Below are 27,116 nucleotides of genomic sequence, written 5' to 3' on the forward strand. Positions count from 1 at the left end.
AGTTCCCTTGTGGTTTCAAATGTTCTATGGGGAGATCCACACTCTCCCCTCAACAGAGCTTGGGATCTGATACGAGGAAGGCTCATAGGATGCTACTCTTCACTACAGTCTGCTGGCTGGCTGCTTTCCCCCTCTTCTCCCCACTTCTTCCACCAGCAATAGAAGCAGATGCGGGTCTCTTGTGTAGGAAGTCCCATCCCACCCTGGGTTTAGTGCATGTGGCTTTCAGTGCATGCTCAGCTTTCTGATGGGTTTTCAAAACACCAGGACTTTAACCAAGAGCCTCCTGTTGTGTAGCTGGTGTGGAAAATCATTGGGCAGTTCCTCGCTACGTTACACATAGAATCTGCAAACAGTGCAGCCATCCCACTCCTAGGGATATACCCCCAAAGAGCTGTAAACAGGTGTTCCAACAAAAATGTGTGCACGGAGGTTCATAGCAACACTAGTCAGAAAGATACCCCTAAACCAGAAGCAACACAAATGTCCATCAGCAGATGAATGGCGGAGTGAGATGTGATGCTGCCTTACAGTGGAGTAGTATTCAGCCCTGAAAAGGAACAAAGTGCTCATACCTGCTACTGTGTGGACAAACCTTGAAAACAGTGTGCTCAGAGAAAAAAGCCCGACACACATGGCAACATAGTATATGATTGCATTTATTTATCTGTTTTTTTTCCCACCTGGGAGATTTATTTATTTTATTTTTTTATAATAATTTTTTATTATGTCATGTTAGTCGCCCTACAGTATATCCTTAGTTTTTGATGCAATGTTCCACGATTCATTATTTGCACAATAACACCCAGTGCACCGTGCAATATGTGCCCTCCTTAATACCCATCATAGGCCGGGTATGATTGCATTTACATGAAATGTGCAGAATACGCAAATCCTTGGAAAGCAGATCAGTGGTTGCCAGAGGCGGGAGGAAGGGAGGAATGGGGGATGACAGTGTCGTGGACGTGTGGTTTGCTGTGGGGCTGCTGAAATGTTGTGGAAGTATGTGGAGGTGGCAGTTGTACCACGAGGTGAATATTCTCAATACCGGAGAATGTTCTCAGTACCAGTGAATTGTACACTTTACAGTGGTTTAGTGGAAGTTATGTCAATGTCAGCATCTTAACATCCAAATAGTTAAATGGAAAAAAAAAAAGTTTCCACATTCTGCTTCGAGATCCTGATAGCAATATCCATATATTTATAGTCACTAAAATAACCAGTAGTGATTATGGGAGAGCTTGTGTGTTGGGGGTGGGGGCTCCCAGCTCCATCGTCCCTGCAAAGATGGCCAGGCTGATGGTCGTTTCCCTGAAATGCCTCTCACGCGGAGGAGTTAAGTAGGTTGCCGAAGGGTAAGGTTCACAGTAACAGCGGGCTGGCCGTGCACTTAGTGGGGATGTCCTAGTTGTTTTGAGTTTCCTTTGTCTTGTTCCCTAATCTGGTTGTGAAGTCGGTCATGCCTGGCCCCGATCCCTAACAGCTAAAATCGTGTTCCTCTTTCTCAACTCGAGTCATTGCCCAGCTGAACGCTTCTCGCCCCCATAAAGACAGCTTTAGGATCCCAGAGCAAACAACCCTGGAGGCCTTCTGACATTACAGCCGCAACGACAGTACCAGGATATAAAGAAACTTTTCACTGTATTTTCAACCCTTCTTGCTTTCCCTTTTTCTCCTTCAGACTTTCTGCAGCGCTCTGTCTTCTCTCCTTTTAAAGTTGCTGACTGTTCTCTCCGATTGCCTGTGACGTAGGCCCATTCCTTATACTGAATATTAGAAACTACAAATGTTAGAAAGGTGAAGTCGGGGTGCTCAGGGGTATTCTGGCCAGGGGATCCCAGAACAGGCAGATAATCCCCAACCTGCGTTGACCCAGTTTCTGTGTCTTCCTGGGAGGTCTCCAAGAAATCTCTGTGTACGACAGTGACCTCCTTAGGGAAGGTTATATTTTATTATTTGCTCCAGCACCAAACTCCAAAGAATTCTAGCAAGTTAGACTGGCGTCTGCCCAGAGCTTCTGTCTTGTGTAAACCAGACAGGGAACGTCACTTTGTCCCAGGAAGGAAAGGGTGCGTAGCCCTTTGAAGCCTCCTTTCTAAAGGTCCTAATCCTATCCCCTTCCCCAAAGTCCTGCCTCCTGATAACATCACCTGGGAGGAAGGGGTTAGGATTTCAACATCTGCATTTCTTTGCAGTGTGGGGGACACAAACATTGAGACCATGACAATTTCTATTTATGTTTTTATTATCAAATCCTGTTGTGATTCACCATTGCCAATAAACGGGTCATCTAAATCTGGCTCCCCTCACCTTCTACCATATCTTGTTGTAATGACACTTGTGTTCAGTGCCTTCTGGTACCAAGAACTCTCCACCTACCTGGGTAACCCCCAGCAAGCCCGAGAGGAAGTTGTGAGATGTTCACATTCCCCAGCGTTTTGAGGACCCCTGTGCTTCATAAAATTCAGTTAATTTTACATAAATAACTGGCTGAATAACATGTGGTTTAGATGAGTAACCCTGATCACGAGTAGATGATGGTAGAGCGTTTAGGTGTGGAGCCCACGGAGAGGTATCATAAGGTGAGCGGCAGAGTGATGTCTCCCTCCCACACAGTTGCCTTCTGTGAGCACTGTGGACGACACTGCCTTGGCCAAGGCACAAAGTGGCACGAGATGGACCTTCAGGATCTCCCTGGAATAGTTAGAGTTGAAATGGCAACAGGAGAATCCCATTCACAAACTCCCTCCGATGTGTTCCAGGTGAAAGTGCGCTAGCCTGGAGGTGGCGTGCACCGTCGGACACACGTTATTCCCGCTAGTTGCAGTTGGCTTCATCTCTCTTAATTCCAGGGCTCTGATGGCCCTGAAGAACAACTGTTTTCAGAGCATTTACTCTTCCGAAGCACGGGAAATGAGATGCTGACAGCACTATTCCACGTTGGTCACTTGCATTTGTGAATGTGCGAGATACTCTTGATCGCGTGACTGCGTCTCAAAAGGCACTTTGTTCTTTAATGGGGAGAAAAACGCAGTTCACCGTTAAGATCACCTCTTACCTTAAAGGCAACCCACTCATTACAAACTATACTTTTCACAAAATGACACTGCATCAAAGCTCCATGGCATTAAATATTTTCTGGGGGCCGTGATAACCTAAGTAAATATTTGCTTTGTGATAATCGTGAATGATTATCTGCAGAGTGGGGGAACAGATGATTGTCTTTTATCTTAGAAGCAAGCCGTTAGATGTGAACATCTAGCTACAAGACCTTCAGCCATCTGGAATGGAAATAATGAATCAGGAGCCATAAAAATTTCTCCTGTAACATTTGGGAAAAGGTTGAAGTATTAACTTTGTTAAGACACTGATATTCAAGGACATGTCAACATACTAATATTCAAATCAAAACCACACTGAGATACCACCTTACGCCAGTTAGAATGGCAAAGATAGACAAGGCAAGAAACAACTTGTTGGAGAGGATGTGGAGAAAGGGGATCCCTCCTACATTGTTGGTGGGAATGCAAGTTGGTACAGCCACTCTGGAAAACAGTGTGGAGGTCCCTTAAAAAGTTAAAAATTGAACTACCCTATGACCCAGCCATTGCACTACTGGGTGTTTACCCCAAAGATACAGACGTAGTAAAGAGAAGGGCCATATGCACCCCAATGTTCATAGCTGCATTGTCCACAATAGCCAAATCATGGAAGGAGCCGAGATGCCCTTCAACAGATGACTGGATTAAGAAGCTGTGGTCCATATATACAATGGAATATTACTCAGCTATCAGAAAGAACGAATTCTCAACATTTGCTGCAACATGGACGGCACTGGAGGAGATAATGCTAAGTGAAATAAGTCAAGCAGAGAAAGACAATTATCATATGATTTCTCTCATCTATGGAACATAAGAACTAGGATGATCGGTAGGGGAAGAAAGGGATAAAGAAAAGGGGGGTAATCAGAAGGGGGAATGAAACATGAGAGACTATGGACTATGAGAAACAAACTGAAGACTTCAGAGGGGAGGGGGTGGGGGAATGGGATAGACTGGTGATGGGTAGTAAGGAGGGCACGTATTGCATGGTGCACTGGGTGTTATATGCAACTAATGAAGCATCAAACTTTACATCGGAATCTGGGGATGTACTGTATGGTGATTAACATAATATAATAAAATTAAATTAAAAAAAAAAAAGAAAGTGATACAAATGCACATGTGTGTAATCTATCAACAGAGACAGGCATGTATTTTGACATACTTTTTATCCTTTTATATATACATATATATGTTTAAATACAGTGTATTTGTATGTCTATATATACACATATTATAAATATATACATATGTATGTATGTGTATATGTATACAGAGGATACAGTGTATATAGTGTGCCCATGTATGTATAAGGTACACCAAAAATGCATTTAGGAATTTAACCCAAAATTTATTTAAGAACTTTATGAGAGAGGCGCCTGGGTGGTGCAGTCGTTAAGTGTCTGCCTTTGGCTCAGGGTGTGATCCCGGCGTTATGGGATCGAGTCCCACATCGGGCTCCTCTGCTGGGAGCCTGCTTCTTCCTCTCCCACTCCCCCTGCTTGTGTTCCCTCTCTNACTTTATGAGAGAGGGGCGCCTGGGTGGCACAGCGGTTGAGCGTCTGCCTTCAGCTCAGGGCGTGATCCTGGCGTTAGGGCGTGATCCTGGCGTTATGGGATCGAGCCCCACATCAGGCTCCTCTGCTATGAGCCTGCTTCTTCCTCTCCCACTCCCCCTGCTTGTGTNCAGAGGATACAGTGTATATAGTGTGCCCATGTATGTATAAGGTACACCAAAAATGCATTTAGGAATTTAACCCAAAATTTATTTAAGAACTTTATGAGAGAGGCGCCTGGGTGGTGCAGTCGTTAAGTGTCTGCCTTTGGCTCAGGGTGTGATCCCGGCGTTATGGGATCGAGTCCCACATCGGGCTCCTCTGCTGGGAGCCTGCCTTCTTCCTCTCCCACTCCCCCTGCTGTGTTCCCTCTCTCACTGGCTGTCTCTCTGTCACATAAATAAATAAAATCTTTAAAAAAGAAAAAAGAATTTTATGAGAAACTATATGATACACAGAAATGTTAATTTGGGTTGTACATAAATGCCTTGTATGCAGGGACACAGATACCAACATACATGATATTAGCTATGCAGATATAGTTACTTCAAAATATGTACATCTTCACGAATTTTAATCCTGCAAAGAGCTGTGAAGGATTCCATACCATAATCAGGAGTCCAGGAGTACAATTAATGCTGATTAGCTATTATCAATATTTTGTCTCTTAAAATTACACAATTGCCATCAATAGATGAGTGGATATGGGGCACCTGGGTGGCTCAGTCGGTTAAGCATCTGCCTTCAGCTCAGGTCATAATCCCCGAGTCCTGGGATCAAGCCCCGCATCAGCTCCCAGCTCCTCGGGAATCTGCTTCTCCCTCTCCCTTTGCTTGCTGCTCCCCTGCTTGTGCTCTCTCTCTCTGTCAAATAAATAAATAAAATCTTAAAAAAAAAAAACAGATGAGTGGATAAAGAAAGTGTGGTCCCTCCACACGGTGGAATATTATTCAGCCTTGAAAAAGAAAGAAGTACTGACCCCTGCTACCCCATGGATGAACGTTGAGGACGTGATGCTGAGTGACATCAGCCAGACACGGAAGGACGGATACTGTATGATTGCACTCACATGAGATGCTTAAAGTAGTGAGACTCATGGAGGCAGAGAGTGGCGGGGTGGCTGCCAGGGCTGGGGGACAGAGGGCGACAGTTGGAAATGGTTAAGAGGGTGAGTTTTAAGTGGATCTTTTCCACAATTAAAAATCATTGAAAAATTGCATCATCAGTCATAAAATACTCAAACGACCCAGCCATGTATAAAGAAGAATAGAATGCTCCTTCCAGCCACAACGTGCACCTTGGTAGTACCTTGTGGGTGGGCCCCTCTCGTCACGTTTCTCTGTGAATGGATTTGGGGTCCAGGAGTACTGGACTAGCACCCCGTTCCATCAGTCACTTGCCACATGTCCTTGAGCCGGTGATGTCACGCCTTGGGCTGACTCTCGTCTTGTATAACTCGGGAGTCACCCCAGAGCCCGCCACACTGGTTGTTGGACGTAGAGAGTGGTCTCTCTAACATGGGTACCTCGCGGCTACTGATCTGATACAAACTGAAGGGTGTGACTTGTTACTGTTGGTTTGGCTCCTCATGCATGCCTGCGTCCCCGTGTCTCATTCCAAAGCTTTCCACTGTGGGTGTTGCTTTTCCCACTGGGATGGAGTTTATATTTCTTGGTTGCTCTCAACTCCAGGGGAGAGCGGGGTTCCCTTTCCTCTGGCTTGCCTGGTTGGGTCTTGAGGAGACTAGAGGACCACTATGACGCTGGCCTGAGAAGTTCCCCGCCTCCTGGACCAGGCCGGGAGGGGTGTAAGGTAGGACACGCTCAGTCGCGTCGGTGCCATACAGCACCTGCCTCTTAGCATTTCTCAGTGTGAAAGGGGACGCTCAGCCTTGCCAAGGAACCAAACTCAGGTTGAGGCAGCCAGACGTGGACTGGTCAATGAGGGGAAATGCTTTTTAGGAACTCAAACATCATGGGGTGTCGAAGGCTCCTCAGCCTCTGATTTTTACAGTTTTCATGGAATATTTTGCTTTGTGTCGATGCTTTCAGAGGCTTACCCCTGTCCTATCGAATTGAAAGAAAATATGGAGTCAGTTCCAGGCAGACTTAGGGAAAAACCATCAGGTTTGGGGAACATAAATATGACAGGCTTAGATACAGTAGGAGCCCTGGTGGTGTCCCGCCATAGACACAGTCGTGCAAAGATCAAGCTCCTGAGGTGCGTGTTGGCAGGTAAGGAACGTGGGCACCAATTAGGAAAGCGTCATGGCTAGACTCCCTGCACGCAACCCTCTCCTTCATGTCCTGGAGTTTACTAAGCCGTAACAGCAAAGCAGACAGAGAGTCAGCGGGAGCCATGGGGGTCTTGCCACTTTCTGAATGTGGTGGTACCCCAAGCTGTCTGTAGATTTCAGTTGTAAGTAAAGAGGTTAAGACCTAATTTTTCAAATAGCTTTCATTATTAATACTGTCACATTGATGTAATTAACTTAATTGTGTTATGGGTAGTTGAGTGTATCGACAAACGCAAAGACCAGACTGCCGTCTACTGTGGCATAGTCTGAAAAACAGCAATTCGCCAAATAAGTAAAACATGAACGTTTACTTTAGAAAAATTGCAAGCCATTCATTGTTTTTTATTAAAGTATTCTTGGCACACAATGTTACATTAGAAAAATCACAGACAATTTAAAGAGCTATTTAAATCTATAGACACCTGTATTAACACATTATTCACATAGGTTTTTGCTGTCCTGATGTCAGACAATTATTATGGTTTTAAAACAGGACATCTATTTAGATAACACTTTGTTAACCAAATTTATCGGTCAAGACATTTATTATATATAGTTTGAATTGAATAAAATTGCCTTTCTTCTAAAAACTATGGCTTGTAATGTAAGGTTTTCTCTATGTTCAATGTGCCTTTTCCCCACCGAGGGAAGAGATTAGGAACATTTTCGTTGCCATGGTAAATTTTCTGTTATGTACGCGTAGTGTTAATTTTTCTTTAATGAACAGATTTAATGTAATTACATCTCCAGTTAGGAAAATGTTCTTTTGTCTCTCTCCTTCCTAATAACTGTTTCAGGAATAGCTACTTCTCACGAAAGTGTTTTCCTGCTTTTTTGCCAAATTAAGATTGTTCTGAAAAATAATTTAATTTTTTAAGGAGGGAAATTGTGCAGTTTTTCAGAAGTTAATGTGCCATGCTTATATTTTGGAGTAGAGCACTTTTATTTATTTTTTAAGTACTTTTATCAGCTAGCTGTTTTTAATAGTTTGAAACATCTTTATAAACACCCATGCTTGTGGGGAAAAAATAAATTCTGGTTACTTCAGACAGTAGTAATTTATATGCAGGGAGATTCTAAATGGCTCTTTTTTTGTAATAATATTTTTTATTATATTATGTTAGTCACCATACAGTACATCCCTGGTTTCCGATGTAAAGTTCGATGATTCATTAGTTGCGTATAACACCCAGTGCACCCTGCAATACGTGCCCTCCTTACTACCCATCACCAGCCTATCCTATTCCCCCACCCCCCCTCCCCTCTGAGTTACCCAAACCCATTCTGTGATCAGAAATTAATACTCTGTAGATGTTAATAATTATTAGAGGGCTTTGATCCTATTGCGTTTAATTCCAGTTTAAAAAAAAAAAAAAGTCTACACCGAAACTAAACGTCTCAGCAAAAGGCACAGAAAATCAGAATGAACTTTTCCAAAGGAAGACACGTACGTACAAATGGATCCTTATAGTGGGGAATGCACATCAACCCCTGATTAAATCCTGCGCTCTCTGCCCGTCGTGTCCTTGGTGGGCTGACAGTGCCGTCCATTCCTGATCCCGGCTCTTCCTTGAGGCTTTTCTCCGACGCACAGTGAGAGCCTTGCATGGAAAACAAAGACCAAAATGATGGTGTGCAGCCATAGGAATGCTGTGCGTTCAGCCATTCCCAGAACAGCACAGGAGAAAGAATGTGGAGGGAAACCTATCCCCTGAGTGGTTCTCTGCATAGTGGCTTTATATAGTTCCTTCTCTACATTCAGAATAAGAGTAAAAATGCAACAAAACAAACTTTATTTGAAAAAATGAATTTTTAAGTCATGTACAATAAAAGCGGGGTAGGCCAAAGTAATTCTCTGAATAGCTGGATTTGGGGTGAAACTTTACTTTACTTAAGACTCACACGGAGCCTGGATTTTGCTTCATTTAATCTGTCAACCGTATCCCTCTGGGCTACCATAACTCCATTTTCCATTCCCAGTATTTTCAACTTTCGATCGTAAAACAAAAATTCGTTTTTCACATGGTTGGTGAGCTGAGCAATGTGTCTTTGAATTACTTACATAAATTCTGACTACTCATTGCTAATGAAGCATGTTCTTAAAATGAGTTCAGCATGGCCTTTGAGCCCCTGCCATGGAAAGCCTTTGCAGACCCTCATTAACGCAACTGAACTTCCCATCCAAAGCTCTTGGACTTTGTATTAGTTTTCTGCTTCTGTGTAACAGATGAGTGTAAAACTTAGCAGCTCAAAGTAACATGGGTTTGTTATCTCAGAGTGTCTGTGGGTCAGGAATCTGGCACAGTGTAGCTCGTGCATTGTGATCGAGGTGCAGGCCAGGGCGGTGGTCTCATCTGAAGGCTCTGTTCTCAAGCTCACTCAGGTAGCTGTGGGCGAGATTCCCTTCCTTGTAGGTGGTCAGCCTGAGGGCCTCATGCCCTTGCTGCAGCCAAGGGCAAGCCTCCCTAGTTCCTCGTCATGCGGGGGTCTCTCCAACATAGAATCTCACTCCATTAAAATCCTGCAGGAGAAGGAGTCTGCTAGCCAGACAGAGGTCACAGTGTTTTGCAACCTAACCACAGACGTCACGTGCTATCCATTTTCCACATTCTGTTCATGAGAACCAGGTTACGAGGTTCAGCCACACCCAAGAGGAAGGGATTATACAAGATGGGAATACCTGAAGTGCGTCACTGGGGCCAGTATGTGGTCGGCTGCCACATTTTGCTTGAAACTCTGTTACTGTCCTCATCATAGTCTACACGAAGTTGTAGTAATAGCGCCATGATGCCTATCACTAACACCTGCTCTTCCGTAGTGATGAGTCACTTTTGGGTTCATAATGCTAATTGTATAACTTTATCTTCTCCATGATACGTAGAAGGTACTGTTATGATTATCCCCATTTTACACGGGATTATCCCCATTTTACCGACAGAAAGGCTGAATTCACAGCCCTAGGTTTCTCCGCCACCAGGCAGGGGGCCTGGATTGAAACCTCAGGTCACCTGTTGAAGCCACGTTTGTCAGTCCAGTGCTCACTGGAGTGGGCGCCGTGCTCATGTGGATTCCCTCCTTTGGGCAGCCAGAGGTGTGTGGGGTGGTTCTGTGGCTCGTGCAACCGTGAAACCAACCCGAGGCCGTCACAATGCTTGTTATCCGATTTTTGCCCCAGAAGTGTGTCGAATTGGAATGGATTTGGTTGAATTGTCGGTGAATTGCTTGTACCTGTAAAGGTGTCAGTGGATTCACGTCCTCCTAACAAGGGCCTTTTGCACAGCAGTACATCATTTTGGAGACTTTTTTCTTCTCTTTCTTTTTCTTTACTTGTGGGGAGACAGAGGAATGTTCTTCCTTCCCCACTCCCCAGCTTTATTGAGGTATAATTGACAAAATCGTATACATCTGAAATGGAAACGTGATGATTTCATATATGTATAGATTGTGAAATGATTGTCACAAGTAAGTTAATTAACATACTCATCAACTCACGTATTATTCACCATTTTTTGCTGTGTGCTGAGAATGTTTACAATCTACTGTTGAAGGCTGTAGTGAGTACACAGCACGGTGTTAGTAAGCGTAGTCACCATGGTGTCCCGTGGGTCCACGGAATGTGTTCATCATAAAACTGAACGCATGTCCCCTTGGACCAACATAACCCCAGTGTCTCTGCGCCTGGCGAGCATTCCGTTCTCCTCCGGTGAGTTCAGCTTCTTTTCTTTCTTCAGGATTCCACATGTGAGTGAGCTCACATTGCGTTTGTCTCTCTGTTTGGCATAATATCCTCCTGGTTCATTGTTGTTGCAGCAAATGGCAGTATTTTCTTCTTGTTACGAGTAATATTCCATTATCTGTATAGAGACCGAGTCTTTATCCATCTGTTGGCAGGTGCTTGGCTAGTTCCCACGCCTTGGCCACTGTGAACGATGCAGAGAACATGGGAGTGTAGGTGTCTCTGAGATCCCGGTTGCGTGGAAACCCTTTATTTGCGCCATGTGGGCTGACTCCCCATGGCAGAGACAGGATCACAGGGAACGGTGGATGAGTCTGAGGCCCGGGCAGGTCATGCTTCCTGCCCAGGAGCTCATGGCTGGTGGCCTAAGCAGGGACGGACAAGACCCCTGACTCGTGATTCTCCACACATTCCCCAACTTCCCAACAAGCAGGGAGAAAAAGCCACCAAAGACAGAATTGAGGGCAGCGTTAGGGATGAGGGAGTGGCTGCAGTCAGAGCCATGGGTCCCTGCTCGGTTATCTTTAGAGGAAGGGAGTAGTGGAAAGCAGAGTTTGGTTTTTCTGGAAGGGAGGATGCTTGAGAGGGACAGAGATGCAAGACAGGGGAGCAGAACTAGATCAGGACAGAGAGGAAGGTGTTGCTTCAGGTCATTGATGCGTAGGGGTAAGTATCCTATGATTTGGGCTCCTCAGGGCAGCTGGCAAGATGAGTGTTGGGAGATGGGTCGCCGCTGGTGAACAGGGAAGGTCGCGCATTGCACACACACCAGTGACAGACAGAAGGCAGGTAAAGCCAGGGAAGGACGTATGCTCAGGGCCTGACCTTCCTTTGAAGAGCCTTCTTGAGATTGGCGCCCGTGTGCACGGGAGTTGAGAGGCTTCTGTAAGTGGTGGGGGCCTGTCCTGGCTGAGAAACATCGTCTGTCAGCTTTGAAGATACACCTGTGGGTACAAAGGAGAAATTCACGGTTCCTCGGATGGGTGGCCGTTTCCGAATCCTTCTGTAGATGCCAAGCTGCTTGCGTGGAAGAGCAGAGGGGGTGAGTGGCAGGTGCAGGACGCAGAGATGTTGCGGATGGCTCTGCAGACTCCGGGAAGGGTGGCAGGCAGACAGAAACTCAGCGGCTCTCCGCGGTAGGCAGCTTTGCTTGTGGGGTACAGCTGAGCATCCTCTGGTGACCCTCAGGCCCCACGGCGAGGACTTCTCCTGTCGCAAGTGTCGGTCATGCCGAGGCTGGGAGACCCTGTTCATAACAGCAATGAGCTATAACCAGTCATCATTTATTCACATAATAAATCATTAATAGTAGTAAAATACGATTTAAATCATGAAGGTGATGAGTGCCTGCTCCGGTTACTTCTTCACATGGGTGACTTGGTAGAGAACTAGGCGAGGCACGTGCAGTGCCTACACACAGGCAGAAAGCTGTGGTTTCGAAGTAAGTTGTGTTTATTTATTTTGTATATAAAGTGAAGTGTGAAAAGTGTAAGGAGGTGGGAGCATGTGACCACGGGATTGTGGCTGTCGCCTTCTCTGGGTGTGAAGGCCCCCCGTTGGGTGCTTATGGGGACAGGAGGTCAGAGAGCATGCCCTTGTATATGTCATTGGTATTAGCTACAGGATTTGCAGGGTGTTAAATCCACTTAGGGACCCCTGCTGTGCCAGCCCTCCGCATTCCATGGGCATTACTGATGGGCGTCCCTAGTCATCGCCAAAGCTCTACTGTGTGTCACTCCTCGTGTTGACAGATGGATGCTAATTTTCAAATCCTTCCATTAGCCATAAAACCTTCCAACCATCTAAAACACAGTGTACCGTCCTTGTTAATCTCTTCGATGGAGTTCGAGCGAGACATTGTTAATTCAGCAGAGAGGACGTCAGTGCGTTGTCTCACGCAGCTGTCATGAGTCCTCGTCTCCCCCAGCCACTGCCCTCGTGGGGCCCACAGCGTGGTTAGGAAAGAGACCATCTTTCCGGCCTTATATCCGCACAAGTTGTCAGTCATTGGTGGCACATTTGCTTGGTCGCGGAGACCGCCTGGTGTCTGAGAGTACGTTCAGAGAGGAGAAAGTAAGGAGAATACGGCTGTGGAACGCGGCTGGGGATGGTGGCGTTGTGTCCTGCACACCTCCATGCCGTCACCACGGGGCAGGGGCCAGGCCTCTCCCTGGCCAGGCAGCCTGGTAAACAGCATCCCCGCCCATAGCACCCGCCTCAGCTCTGGCTCTGAACGGATGTGGGCACGGCTGTGTGGCTGCAACCACTCGAGGACGGGGAACAGAGTGGGAAGGGAGGCAGGCAGCAGATGAAGTGGGAAGCCGACGTCCTTCCATAGAGCTGAGAATGTAATGCCAAGGGAGTCCGGCTTCTGGTTCGAGCTGAAGGGTTGAACGGGGACCCTGACCCCACTGTCCAAGAGGGGGCCTGCCAATGATAGAAGATGACGGAGCAGGAGCGGGGTGAGCAGAAGACGGGAAGAGACTCCCTCCCTGCCTGTGCACGGAGAAGCCAGCAGAAAGAGTGAGCTTAGCATCCCAGGACCCAGAAAGGGCCGGAAAGCAGAAGCTCCAGGTGGTTCTAAAGAGGGGGTCAGGAATGAGAGTGGAAACCAGAGGACTGTTCGCACGTCTGTGTGAAGGAGGTTGGGTTTGTAGGTCTCTGTCTGAGTGTTTCAGAGCTGGCAAGCCCCCTTGTCAGCCAGCCCCGGGAGGGAAAAGGCTGGGTCCTTGGAGAAAGTGCATCAGGGAGGCTGTGAGCTCTGGGCACGAGGCCCAGCCTGGGGGCACAGGGAAATGAGGGGTCAGAACAGGGCAGATTCATCCACGTCTGTGTCGGGAAGGGAAGGCAGCCAGCCCCTCCCTTTACTGCAATCCCAGAGTGTGGCCAGCCAGAGGGACGCGCCCCCAAGCAGGAGATTGAGGAGTGCTCGGTGGAGACACAGGCCAGGAGAAGAGGCTTCCAAGCCCTGATGGGTCATCATACCCACACACTGGCAGGCCTTTGATCTGGCTTCATGCGTCCTACCCTTCGATGGGAGCAGACCACCAGGAGCCCCAGGTATCTGAGCAACGTCTCTAACACGACACAGACAAAAACATGAACGCCGAACACGCGGCAGGGACTGTTCTGTGTTGTAGGACAGAGCAGTGAACAGGCAGACATACAGCGTACGATACACCTGGTCCTGTTGTAGGTGAATTGGTTTCCCTCGAAACTATAACAAACTACAGGGAGCCTTGTACCTTTACCTTGCCTTGCTCACCGTAGACCCCTCCTTTGCACCTGTCGCCGACCTAATTCCGCACTGCCTCCCATTCATGAGGACACTTTTGAGTGTGTTGGGCCCAATTGGACAATCCAGGATCATCTCCCTTTTGCAAGATCTGTAATGCCATGTGTAGATTCCCCTTCGCCTGGAACGTCACGTGCTCATTGTCTGCAGGGTAGGGTGTGGGCGTCACCCAGTGTGCCTGCTGTGATGACAGTCCCAGAAGGTGGTTGGGTTCCCTTCCTTGGGTGCATTTTGTCTGACCGATTATCTAGCACCTGGAGCTGCTGCCCCAGCCTATGAACCTTGTGAAAAAAAAAAAAAAAAAAAAAAAAAATTGTATGGTGACCAACATAATATAATAAAAAAAATCATTAAAAAAAAAAAGAAAGAAATGTAGTAATAAGACCATAAGTTGGCTGAGACAGTAGAGCACTATAACCACGTACAACACCGTGAATGCGCCTTAGAAAAACATGCAGATTCACTCCTGACTCCAGACCCATGAGGAGCCCAGCAGAGATCAGAAAAGCCTCCCAGAAATAATGCTAATTGATTGTAAATGGGTTACTGATGAGGAGAACAAAGGGAAGAGAAATGTAGCTAGAAGTCAATTTCCTTGCAACCTACAGCCCTTGCTTGATGAATCCCTGAGACACGCAGAGTGTGACACTCCTCCAGGAACTCATGGCTGCCTCAATGTTGATGATTTATTAGAGACTAAATGGAAGCTTATCTTGACAATAGCCAGACCTCTAAGGTCTTGTAAACCTCACGTCCAACATATACAAATTCTTTAGAAACTTCCATTATCTGCACACCCTCCCTCCATAAACTCAAAACTATATAACCAGTCATCTTCACAGTTCCATCCCACTCTTTTTGTCTGTGCTTCCTGACCTATAATAAAAGCACAGTTTGCATCATAAAAAAAAAAAAAACCACACACACACACAAAACAAAAATAAAAACTAATTTTAGGAAGGAGATGGCTTTGCAGTGCCTGTCCAGGGCTCAAACACAGAACTTTTACCTACTTATGGAACTTGCCTTCCATGAAGAGATGGCCTATGACTGTGTTTGCATTTTTCCAAGCAGACCATCTGTTATGGCGTTGGGCAGAAATGAGAGGTCATTGCTGTCCTTAGAGAAAGAAATGCTTGTTTTGGAAACGAGAGGATAAAGTTCTTTGCCCAGCAATGTGTTAGCGTGTCTTTGAGGCACATGTGGCCGGGGGCGGACGGGTTGGAGGAAAGTCCCAGAAAAGGAGATGGTGCGCCACGTGCTGGTGTCCTTCACGTCCCTCTGTCTGCTTGCCCTTGGCAGGAAGATGAGGATCTGCGTGCTTCTGATGTTGCTCCTGGGGGAGGCCCAGAGCCACACAGCCTCAAGACCCAACTTCGTCCTGCTGATGGCCGATGACCTTGGCATCGGAGATCCTGGTTGCTATGGGAACAAGACACTCAGGTGCGGTGACGGGGTTGCCACTAGTGACATGAGCTTACGCGCACAGAGCGCAGAATGCCCACACGTGTTAAAGCCCTTCAAGGTGCACACGTCCACGTGTGACTTTACATAGATAGACACCAATGCTGGCGTTAGGAAGGAGGGTGGGATTGATCTGTTTGCACAAGGTAAACCCAGAGGGACTACGAGAAAGATTGTCATGAGGACTCTTTCTTACTCAGCAATACTCTGCTGCTTTTCACCCATCGTCCTTTTCTTCTCATTGGTTCACCTCTTCTAGGTAAGTTTCTCTGTTTGGTGCTGGCTTCGTTCCAGTGGGTGGCCCCACAGGCCCTGTCCCTGCTTGTGAGCTCCACACCTTCTTGCTTTCACAATTGCCAGCCACCCTGGCCGGGGAAACAATGACATGAAGTGCTTCTGACCCTCATCTTACCAATGAGCAATACAAACTGAATGACACAAGATGGGGGAAGAGATCGTGAGCTTTTACGAGAATTTTCTCATAAGATCTATGCATAATAACGGCATGTAGCAGGGGGACGGACACACCAGTGAGTGCTGCAGATGGTGATGGACTCTCACGGCCTCACTCTGGGTCCTCATCTTTTCAACATGGCAGTGCAGCTCGGAAGAGTGATGCATGGCTCTGTGTCTGATCAAACACAAAGTGGGTATCAGTTGTTTTTTTGAGGAGAACCTGGCTTGCAGATAGATGTGTGTCCGTTCCACATCGAAGCTTTCCGTGACATGCTGCTTGTCGTGTATGGAATGTGCGTTCACCTACAACATTTGTGAGAGCTTGAAACACATGGACAAGGATGAGGTTTCAATTGACCACGTATGTTTTCCGTCCCACCTTTGGCTTCATTTTGTAAAACGTGTCGATCTTCCTTTTGGACGCTTCTCATTCCTCTGTTGCTGCTAATTTAATTTTTCTTATCAGACTCGTAATCATTTCCTTAATTTTGCTTATGTTTTTTTCACTTTACTTTTTATTATTATTTATTTTTATTTAAAATCAGTTAATTAACATATAGTGCATTATTAGTTTCAGGGGTAGTATTTAGTGACTCATCAGTTGCATATAATACCCAGTGCTTATTCCATCACATGCCCTCCTTAATACCCATCATCCAGTTACCCCATCCCCCACCTACCTCCCCTCCAGCAATTCGCAGTTTGTTTTTCCTAGAATTAAGAGTTTCTTATGGTTTGTCTCCCTCTCTGATTTAATCTTATTTTATTTTTCCTTCCCTTCCCCTATGTCCATCTGTTCTGTTTCTTTAAATTTCACAATGGAATATTACTCAGCCATCAAAAAGAATGAAATCTTGCCATTTGCAATGACACAGATGGAACTAGAGGGCATTATGCTAAGTGAAATCAGCCAGTCAGAGAAAGATAAATGTCGTATGGTTTTTAATAATATATGTATTCCTGAATTTCACTGAGATAATAAAGTTTCCAACTCAGGTTTTTTTTTAAAAGATTTTATTTATTTATTAGACAGAGAGACAGCCAGTGAGAGAGGGAACACAAGCAGGGGGAGTGGGAGAGGAAGAAACAGGCTCCCAGTGGAGGCGCCTGATGTGGGGCTCGATCCCATAACGCCAGGATCATGCCCTGAGCCAAAGGCAGACGCTTAACAACTGAGCCTCCCAGGCACCCCATCCAACTCAGGTGTTTTAATTAAAAAATTACAGTCAGGCTTTAATGTTTCTATTTCTACCAGATCTCAAAAGAAAAAAAAAGTGTATACAATCACAATGAAGAGTTCATGTCCCCACGTACCCCACAGCTGTCTGGTTCCATATCGGATTCCAGTTCTTTATGAATTTCATTTTTTATTTTGTATTTTATCAGCTCACACCCCAAAGTAGTCATGTTTCAGTGGGCCCGTCTAGGCATGAGGAGGTTTAAGTCAGATACACAGATTCAGTCTTCTAAGCCTTCTAAATGTTGTGATGGAAGGCAGAAGCACGGTGGAAATGTGGACTGTTAAACGCGTCCACTAAATTCATGGATGGCAGAGCAGGTAGACATGAGTCATGTAATGAAATGACCTTCACCTTCAAGCTCTGCATCAGCAAGGGCTACTCTGTGTGGGCACTGGAGCTGGAGGCTGCAGGCCACGATGAACGAGATGCGAGCTCGCGCCTCTGTGCACCTGTGTTGGAGGGAACAGTTAGCCAGGCCATCCCTTTATAGTGAGGAGATGCTGTGATAAGATCTGTGTCCTACGAATGGACCAGGCCCCCTCGTGGGACTCAAGGCCGGCCATAGGAGGCCCACGAGAATCCCATCTCTGCCAGGACCTGAAGGATGGAAGGTAGGCAGGCTGGCAGGCAGGCAGGGACTGTGTTCCCAGTGGCGGATATGGGATGAGAGCTCAGTGTGGTCCCAGAACTGGAAGAGGTTCGTTTCTGAATGCCTAGCAAGTGTGCAAGGACACCCTGACAAGATCGGCCTGTCCATTCCCAGAGCAGAGGCACCACAATGCATCACCCATCCTCTGGGAGTTTCCCTGGATGATTGAGAGGTGATTCACTATAAAAAGCACAGTGGAAACTGCATGTTTCAAGATCATCATGAATGACGTGAGTCTTCTGTTCTAGGACGCCCAATATTGACCGGTTGGCTGAAGGAGGGGTGAAGCTCACACACCACCTGGCAGCTTCGCCCCTGTGTACACCAAGTAGAGCAGCCTTCATGACAGGCCGGTACCCCATCCGATCAGGTAACCCCCGGGCTCCACAGCCATGGCTGTTGTCCTCCTGGGGGCATCCCTGACCTCCTCTTTCAATGGATCATTTCTCCTGCTTCAGGAATGGCGTCTCAGTCCATCATGGGGGTGTTTATCTTCTCGGCCTCTTCTGGAGGACTTCCCACCAGTGAGATTACCTTTGCCAAGCTTCTCAAGAATCAAGGCTATTCAACAGCTCTGATAGGTATGGGCAGCTGAAGAGGGGGAGTTGGGGGCTTGGGCAGGGTGAGTGGGAGAGGGCATGATAACTGCCTTTTTAAGGATGACATCCCTGATAACAGTTTGTACAACTTCACATAGGGAATAAATGATTCTGATTCTCAATTAAGATACAGTGCACCTATCTGGGCTATTTGAAAGTTAAGATATGTGTTGTGAGTGTGTGTGTGTGTGTGTGTGTGTGTGTGTGTGTGTGTGTATGGATGGTTAGATAGATGACAGATAATGATAGATGGATACATGGGTAGACTGATGCGTGTATGGATAGATAAAGGACATAGGTGATAGAGACAGGAATGGATAAATCAGTAAATGAAACGGATGAGGGATGGATCATGGATGGATCATGGGTAGATGGATAGATAGATGGATGTGTGATGGATGGATGCATGATGAATGGATGGGTGGATGATGGATGGATGAATGGATGGGTGGATCATGGGTGAATGGATGGATGGATAATGAATGGATGGATAATGACTGGATGGATGGATGATGGATACGTGGATAGATGAATGGGTGGATAATGGGTGAATGGATGGATGGGTGAATGATGGTTAGATGGATGTATGGATGGATAATGAATGGATGGATAATGACTGGATGGATGGATGATGGATACGTGGATAGATGGATGGGTGGATAATGGGTGAATGGATGCATGGGTGAATGATGGTTACATGGATGTATGGATGGATAATGACTGGATGGGATGGATGATGGATACGTGGATAGATGAATGGGTGGATAATGGGTGAATGGATGGATGGGTGAATGATGGTTAGATGGATGTATGGATGGATAATGAATGGATGAATAATGACTGGATGGATGGATGATGGATACGTGGATAGATGATGGGTGGATAATGGGTGAATGATGGGTAGTTGGATAAATGGATAACGGATAGAAGGATAGATGAGACGCAGGGATGAGAGAGATGATAGCTAATAGATTGATAAATACTTACGTGCAGCCATACAGCATATAAAACTACGTATATACACTATGCTATCAAATGTTTTCATTTTATATATTAATACTAAAATTGTGTCAGACTTTGTCTCAGTTGATGTTCTCGTTGATTTTATTCAATTGGTAGGAATGATTCATTCTCCCTTTTTACTTGATAAGCATAGGTCTGTGCGGGTCATTGGATGAATCATAAAATCTCTCAAAGAAGCGAAATGACCATTCTCTTTCCTCCCACCTCTTGTCATAAAACCATCATCATGTTTTTCTTTTGTGAGGCGCTCACTAGTTTAGTGGTATAATTAACGTTTTGTAAGAAATGTGCATAGATGTTTTAAATAATTGCTGAGCTGGGAGTGTGATTTCCTCATGCTTCAAGGGTAGTTTTTTTGAGAAAGAATTCATTTTCGCTTTTAATATTCAAGGGACAAAACCAAGTTGGTTCTATGACTTCAATTTTAAGGAAATGTTCTTAAAACACACTTGTGTTTTTCTGTGTCTTTTTATCACCTGTCTGAAATATGTCAGGTGTTTGTCTTTTGTTATTTTCAGCACTAAATTCGCTGTTGTTTTCTGGTAGAGTGAGTGGTTGATACCCCATTGTTCGTGGAAAATGGAGCGAAACACTGCAGGGTTCTACAGAATAGGAGTTTAGCTAGTATGTGTGCAGAGCGATCCCGCTTTTCCATGTGTGGGAATCACAAGCTGACACTCAGGTCATGGTGTTCATTGGGTCTAAACATATCATCCATTTGTCTTCTCAGGCAAGTGGCACCTTGGGACAAACTGTCACAACAAGACCGATTTTTGTCACCACCCCTTGAGTCACGGCTTTGACTATTTCCATGGGATCCCCGTGACCAACTTGAGGGACTGCAAGCCCGGAGAAGGCAGCGTCTTCACCAGGGCCATTAGGGCGCTGGTCTTCATCCCTCTTCAGATCATTGCCATCATGCTTCTCACCTTGGTGGTCGTCAAGTGCCTGGGGCTGGTCCGCGTGCCCCCCGGGGTCTTCCTCTGCCTTCTCTGCCTTGCTGCCATGATACTCGGCCTTCTGGTGTGCTTCCTGCATTACTTCCGGCCCCTAAACTGCTTCCTGATGAGGAACCATGAGATCACCCAGCAGCCCATATCCTACGACAACCTCACGCAGAGGCTGACGGCGGACGCGGCCCAATTCATACGACGGTTGGTATCGCCTTTTATCGGGATGCTGCCTGTTGCCACATGGTGCTTGGCGATTACCATGGAGGTTGGAGAAACCGGGTGGTACTTCTAGCCATGTTTCCCCTTCCATGCTGTGGAGATTTCTGCAGCCAGCCCCTCAGGAGGAGAGACGTGCACAGTGGAATGGCACGTGCAAGCAAGCGTGATGCCGTGGGCTCTCATCCAAGCGGCTCTGCCGTGTGTCCCTCACATCCTGTGCTTCTGAAGCCGGGTCAAAAAATGTCTCCCAGATGAGACAAAACCAAAGGGGCTTCAGTATCCCCACAGTCATTACTCTTCAAGTGTGCATTGTGTAAGTATAGGTGTTGTCCTTGTGACAAAAACGACACAGGAAAGTCCAAATAGTCTTTGCAAATTTCTGAGCCAAAGAACTGTGTGAGGAGCCTGGATGGAGCGAATGATCTCGTTTAGGTCTTTCAGGACCCCTTGGGGGCCTAGTGTTGAGGGTTGCCGTCAGCAAAGGGCATAACCATCCACGGAGGGGTCGGTGGCAGTCCTGAGTAGAGACCCATCCTAGGAGCACTTGCTATCAAAAACAAACAAAACCATGTGATTCCCTTTGGATCTTTAGAGAAAAGAGGAAATTTCATGTGAAAATCAGATGCCTGGTCTGAGAGCATGTGTTGCTCGGGCGCCAAAGACTAGAGACACCCGTGGGTCCGAACTAAAATGGCAGGAGGAACGACGTTGTGCAGTTCTGGACAGAAGGAGGAGGAGGTTAAGCTATCGGTCATGCTTCTCAGTGTCTGTGGTCATCACGGGCACAGGGAGGTAACGTTGAGTTGGCGGTGCCGACGTAAGCCTCACTCACTGTTGGCCACACGGCCAGAGGAGCGACTGCTCAGGCTTTGAGTTAGCAGAACCCAGGCCTGTGAAAAATTGAAGATTGCCAGTCTTACCTCTCGAGGTCCCTCCCGTGGAGTGCTGTGGCAAGGCTGCACATCTCCCCAGGACAAGCTCCCTGGGAGAGTCTAAACCCCATGTCTCCCAGGACCCTCGGAGAAATAACTGCAGCCTGGTTGGGTTTCTGGCGCAGAAGCCACAGCTGTTGTTATGCCCGTAGATTTTTCTAGAAGGGGATGCCGACTTGTGATCTGACGCAAAAGTTTTAGAACTTATGAGGAATGCGTTTGATATCGTCATCTAGTAAGATATACATAGAGTGTTAATAGAGACAAGGTTCTCTTCATTTTTTCTAGCAGAGCGATCGCTTCTAGTACTTTGCACCTTATTGTGTCATGCCTTATTTTTTAAAAACTCTCTGGCTGTGACAGTAAATTAATGTCATCACTCAACAGGGGGGCGCAGTCTGCAAGGGTGGCAAAGCTCTTACCTTGTGGGGTACGCTCGCTGCATTTAACAAGCAAGCCAACGGCCATTCCAAGATAGGATGGCACCTCACGGGACTGTAGACCTGTCCATTGTCTCTCAAAACCCAGCAGTGTGCTGTTTGCCAAATTTGCTGTAGCAGCCAAACATGCACCTGTCAGTCTGCATCTACCAGACATCTCTCAGAAACGTATGGGAGGTGGCGAATAATACAGTGACCCCTGCAAAATTTGCAGAGTCGGGAATCATCCTTCACCCCAGCTGATCCCCTTCTCTCCAACGTGTGGTATTTTGATGGGAATGTTCGAATCCATACAGAGTATGAATAGTCAGATGATTACAAGGCATTTTAATGGGTTGCTGAGCACGTGACTCTGGGAGGGGACCTAAAGCAATGGGATCGTAAGGGCCTGGAAGCCTGTGCAGTTGATCAAAAACATCTGGATGAAACTACCCTTGGCTGCAGTCGTCCTCTTGTGCGATGTGTGATACCTGACTCCCTCCGTGGGGTAGCCAAGCATTTTGAGAATCCCCTTAACATCTCACCAAAGAAACGTAACAGTGTTGGCAAAAAAAAATGCTAGGATCTGAAAATACTAGGATCTTTTCGGGGATCTGAAGATTCATTTGTAAGTATTGTCTCATTGGCCAGCATATCCCGAACAACGAAGGCTGGTCTTTACCACCTTTGGGTGAGAAATGGATTCAGCGTTAGGAGCAGAATGACCAAAAGCAGTGACAGTGTTGGTGACATTCGTTCATATGCATTTGAGTTCAGAATTTCACAATGGAAACCAGTGCCTTCTCTCGATGCATTAACATGAAAGACTGTCTGGGCGTGCACGGTTCTCATGAGATTCGTACGTCAGAAGTAATGAGGAAGATAGTTTAAACTCTTACTTCTAAAATGTATATTCTTTCTCTAAGCCTTGTGTCTGGAACGAATGAGACAGCAGATGCTCACCGGAGGTGCGGAGCTGGGGAGGGCAGGGGCGTGAGGCAAAGATGCCTCGTTGGCGTGTGATGCTCTCAGACGCGGTCTCCTCAGCCAAATTTGCTACAAATGTGCCTCTGCATTAAAGTGCACACTTCTGTGTTGAGGAGAGCAATGGCTTGGAATGTATAACCGTGCACTCCATGGTGCGTCATGCTGATTTACTCTTGGGGTAAAATTTATCTGGGGGAGATGCTTCTATGGGGAAGCTCGATGATTAGCTCACCACACCACGTGTTGTTAGGAGCTCTATAGTAATGCAAGAGACAGGTCATCCTTAATGCAATTTAATTAGCAAGAAGTCTGTGTTGCTCTTACAGCAGGAACAAACTGTGGATTTCTTAGAGATTCCCAACCGTCTTTCTGTGTCCTGAGCGAACCTCCCTTGGCCATCGGGCTCTTCAGGGCTGTATAAATCAGAGCCAGCTTGGGCGCACTGTGCAAATGGCGGCTCAGCTCGGGGCATGTTCAAGTATCAGCAGCTCTTGTGGCGTGATTGTCCGTGACCCACCAGACACCGGGGGTACACATAATCACCTGGGGCACGTCTCACACTCATCACCTGCTTCTTGCTACAAATCGTCCATAGGAAATGAGAAAAGGACATGTATTCTTGGGGAGGAATTTGAGGCTCCGCACTTTGGAGGGAATAGCCATCGCCCTGCAGGGACTAGTACAGACTGGATCAAAACCCACAGTAGAATGCTCGGGAAAGCTGTTCTCTCTGTCGGAGTGGACCACGAACACACCTTCGGTCTTCCATGGACTCGACCCACTTACCCCCTCAGGATGAGTACAGGAATGTGGAAGAAGACCAGGGAGCTGTACAGATGGAGAGGAAGAGTCCAGGTCTCACACCCCACAGGTAGAATGCCTCCTGATAATTCTCACAGGAGCTCTGATGGCCGTACCCTCATTGCCATGGTGATGGAGAAGTATTTGCTTATCCTGAAAAGAAATCCGAGGCTGCATAGTTACAGGTGAATTCAGTGAGTTAATTTTATTCACAAAGTAGTTTTCCTTTTGCATAAGTCGAGGCCACGTTTTAAAAGGTCAGTGCCAGTGGGTAGAATGAGACCCATGTTTCACATCGTCCTCAACAGAGCGAGGTGAACCTTGGTCACTGTGCAGCGTGAAGGGCCGGAAATGTTGACCCCTTTCCTCCCTAAATGCATCGACAACAGTGCTTCCGGGCTAGGAACAACATTTAAGTTGAAAGAAACCGCGCTCTCTTTCTGAGTAAATATACAATGTTCAGTCTGAAGAGCGTGTTTTTCAGGAAGGATGATGGCTTTATACACACCCGCGTGATTTGTGTAGTTTATGATCTGCAATTGTTGGATTCGTAAGTTCCTGGGAAATTTACCGTGAGCGTTCTGATGTACAGGCCCCCACGTTCAACATGCATTGAACAAATTCAGCATGTATTCCAAATGTATGGAACGCCTTCAACATCAGCCCCTGTGTATTCTAAGAGTGTGTATTCGAAGTGAGGTAAATGCTAGTAATTTGCAGCTATGCTTAGGATGGGACATCTCTTGTATCTTCAGTATGGAGTCAACTAGAGAGCAAATCCACCATTTGGAAAAGAGCTAGAGTTCTGTTTTTAATGTCTGACGTCCCAGAGTGGTAAGATCTCCTTTTTGGGACTTTAACGAACCCTCATCCCTGACTGGTCCCCAAAGGGAAGGGAGCATGCCATTGGAATGATGGAGAGTATGAGTCTCCAGGGGACGTAGCGTTGCCGTGCAGAGAATGTGTCCTTACTGGGGGGTCGTGGGTAGCAGCTCCCTTTACCATGTCCTGTGTTCTGTGGCTCTACGGGAAATAGAGACTTCCTCCTGCAAACATGGTTGCTCTCATCATAATGCCCCAAAACCTGGGACAGCTGATAAATGTATCATCGGAAGACCTGACCTTTTATCCCGTCGTGCTTCCGCCGATATGTGGCACCGTCAGAATCCTGAAATGCATTTACAGGGTACCTTCAACCTAGCCTTTGACATTTCCAGCCAGACCATGGTGCAAGTGGCCAATGATGAATGGCTGTGACTTGGCCCAAAGCATGTTCCGAACAAAGGGATCGTGGGATGACTTTATTAGTTTCGATAAGAGTTTAAGCCAGAAAGGAAGAGGGGTAGTATTGATCTTTAATTCACAGTGAGAAAAGTGCGTCAGATTAACAATGAAGGGCAATACAAAGGAACACACACACACGTGTTCAACAGTGGAAAGGTTAAGTCATTAAAGAATTGTCTTGCTCAGTAAGGGTAGACGCCCCTTCGTTGGTCTCTATCGTGCATGGGTCACCAGGAGACAGGTTTTAGAGTGGAGGGCATCTTGGGCTCTTCGGATGTGCCCGTTTCCTGCTGAGCATGCCACAAGCTGTACGCAGTTGTGGAGGGATGCTTGCTTTTCGTGATTCTGCGTCCAGATCCGTGTCTTTCCTAACTAAGTGGGGTGTAGATAAAGCCCTCTCGGACCCCCCTTTTTCCATCAAACACACAGATCTCTTTTATGCCCTGGGATCATGACCTAAACTGAAATCGGGAAGCGTGAGCTTTCGGATGTGCACGACAGGTCCAGGATGGTGAGGAAATGAGGGATGGGTGGTATGCATCCTGAGGACCCAGGGAACGGGACGTGGTTCAGCTCCTTCAGCGTGGTGAACGGCTGTCCTACAGGAACGCAGGCTGGTGCTGCTGACTTCCCACCCACTGCTGACTTTCCCAGAGAAAGCAGAAATGCCTGTTTGTGGGAGGGAACTATTTGGGGGAAACTTCGCAATGTTTTCGATATTAGCTTGTTTTTTTAGGCACTCAGAACCCCTGTGGAATGAATGAATTGCTGTCCTCTCTGTGCCTTAGCATAGACCCCAATTTGACTCTGTTCCCAGGCTCCTCTGTTCCTGTCCTTCGTGGGCTTCTCTCCCTGTCCCCAGGCTGAGCGTGAACTTCAAGACTACACAGTCTATCTGGTATTCTCTGTCTGAATCAGATCAGTTATTCCTAGAAAGGCAGATTTACTCTGATGGGGTGAATATACTCTCCTGTTCTTTTTTGTTCCCCACCATGAGGGTCCATCTGAGAAGGCTCTCTGCACCCTTTGTGGATGCTTTTCTAGTAACAGCAAAGACATGGGATTGATTTTCTAAAAGCATTTTGGAAAATCCATCTCCTTCCTCAAAATCTCATTTCCTATTACAACAATTCTGATAGTTTCCTAGTTCCCATTACCTAAACCACAGGGAAACAGTCTTTTTGTTTAGTTAGTTATTTATTTTCTGCATACGCTCAGTATTTTGTACTCTCTGGGTTCAGATAATGAAGGAATGCATGCTGGGAGATTTACAGCTGGAGCCAGCAAAGGCTCTTCCCTGCACCTGTTGTGTGTTGGGGCGTGTGGGTGACTTTAGGTATTTGCATTCAGATCCCAGTGGGTTTGGGGGGGGCATCGCAGGTGGTGAGGGATGGGTTTAGAGTCCAGCGCCCTTGGTGGCTGAAAAGTCCTCGGATCTAACGCAAGACCAAAGAGCCACAGACAAGGGTGCACACGTGCAATCCTTGCACAGAGAGCCCAGTGCAAAGCTCAGTAAATGAGGCCGGTGTGGGCCGGCTGGAGGGTCGTGAGCAAAGACAGAAATCAGGCTGCATTTTAAACTCCACTTACACAGATTGGCTTTTAGACCAGGGTGTCCGTTTCATCTTTTCTGGAACGAGAGGGTGGCTTTCCAACTTTTCTTGTCTTCCGTTTTATTTTTGAGATGTCTCTCCATTTTTCTGTGGCCCTAAGAGTAACATGTGCTACTCTAAAAAATTAAAGAAGCATAAATTCTAAAGAATTTCAGAAGCATTAAAGAATCTAAAGAAACATTAATTCTAAAGAATTGAAGAAGCATTAAAATTGAAGTGTGTAAAGTAGAAAGTTGAAATTGTGACCGGTCTTCACTCCTTCACACCGAGAACTTGCCTTCCCCAACTCAAGATATAGCGAAGCATGTGTGTTAGTGGTCTCTTTCTGGGCTTCTTTGCATACCTATGGGCTTTTATTTTACTTTAGTTTTAAAAGATTTATGTATTTCTTTTAGAGAGAGAGGGCAGAGGGAGAGACTTTTGAAGCAGACACCCTGCTGAGCACAGAGCCCTACATGGGGCTCGATCTCACGACCCTGAGATCATGAACTG

The 27,116-nt window shown here is 46.5% G+C and overlaps 1 protein-coding gene across 2 annotated transcripts in view; it reads left to right on the top strand.

The window, feature by feature from the left end:
* Positions 1 to 21,648, top strand: part of STS (steroid sulfatase) — a 90,932-nt gene extending 69,284 nt beyond the window's left edge. For both annotated transcript variants that reach the window (XM_034649457.1, XM_034649456.1), the window contains exons 3-6: positions 15,287 to 15,427; positions 18,043 to 18,164; positions 18,253 to 18,375; positions 20,147 to 21,648. In XM_034649457.1, coding sequence (XP_034505348.1) covers positions 15,291 to 15,427; positions 18,043 to 18,164; positions 18,253 to 18,375; positions 20,147 to 20,661 — 897 coding nt within the window. In that variant the 5' untranslated portion in view covers positions 15,287 to 15,290 and the 3' untranslated portion in view covers positions 20,662 to 21,648. The remainder of the gene's footprint in view (positions 1 to 15,286; positions 15,428 to 18,042; positions 18,165 to 18,252; positions 18,376 to 20,146) is intronic.
* Positions 21,649 to 27,116: the final 5,468 nt, after the last annotated feature.

Source organism: Ailuropoda melanoleuca, chromosome X, assembly GCF_002007445.2.
Source record: "Ailuropoda melanoleuca isolate Jingjing chromosome X, ASM200744v2, whole genome shotgun sequence".
Lineage (NCBI taxonomy): Eukaryota > Metazoa > Chordata > Mammalia > Carnivora > Ursidae > Ailuropoda > Ailuropoda melanoleuca.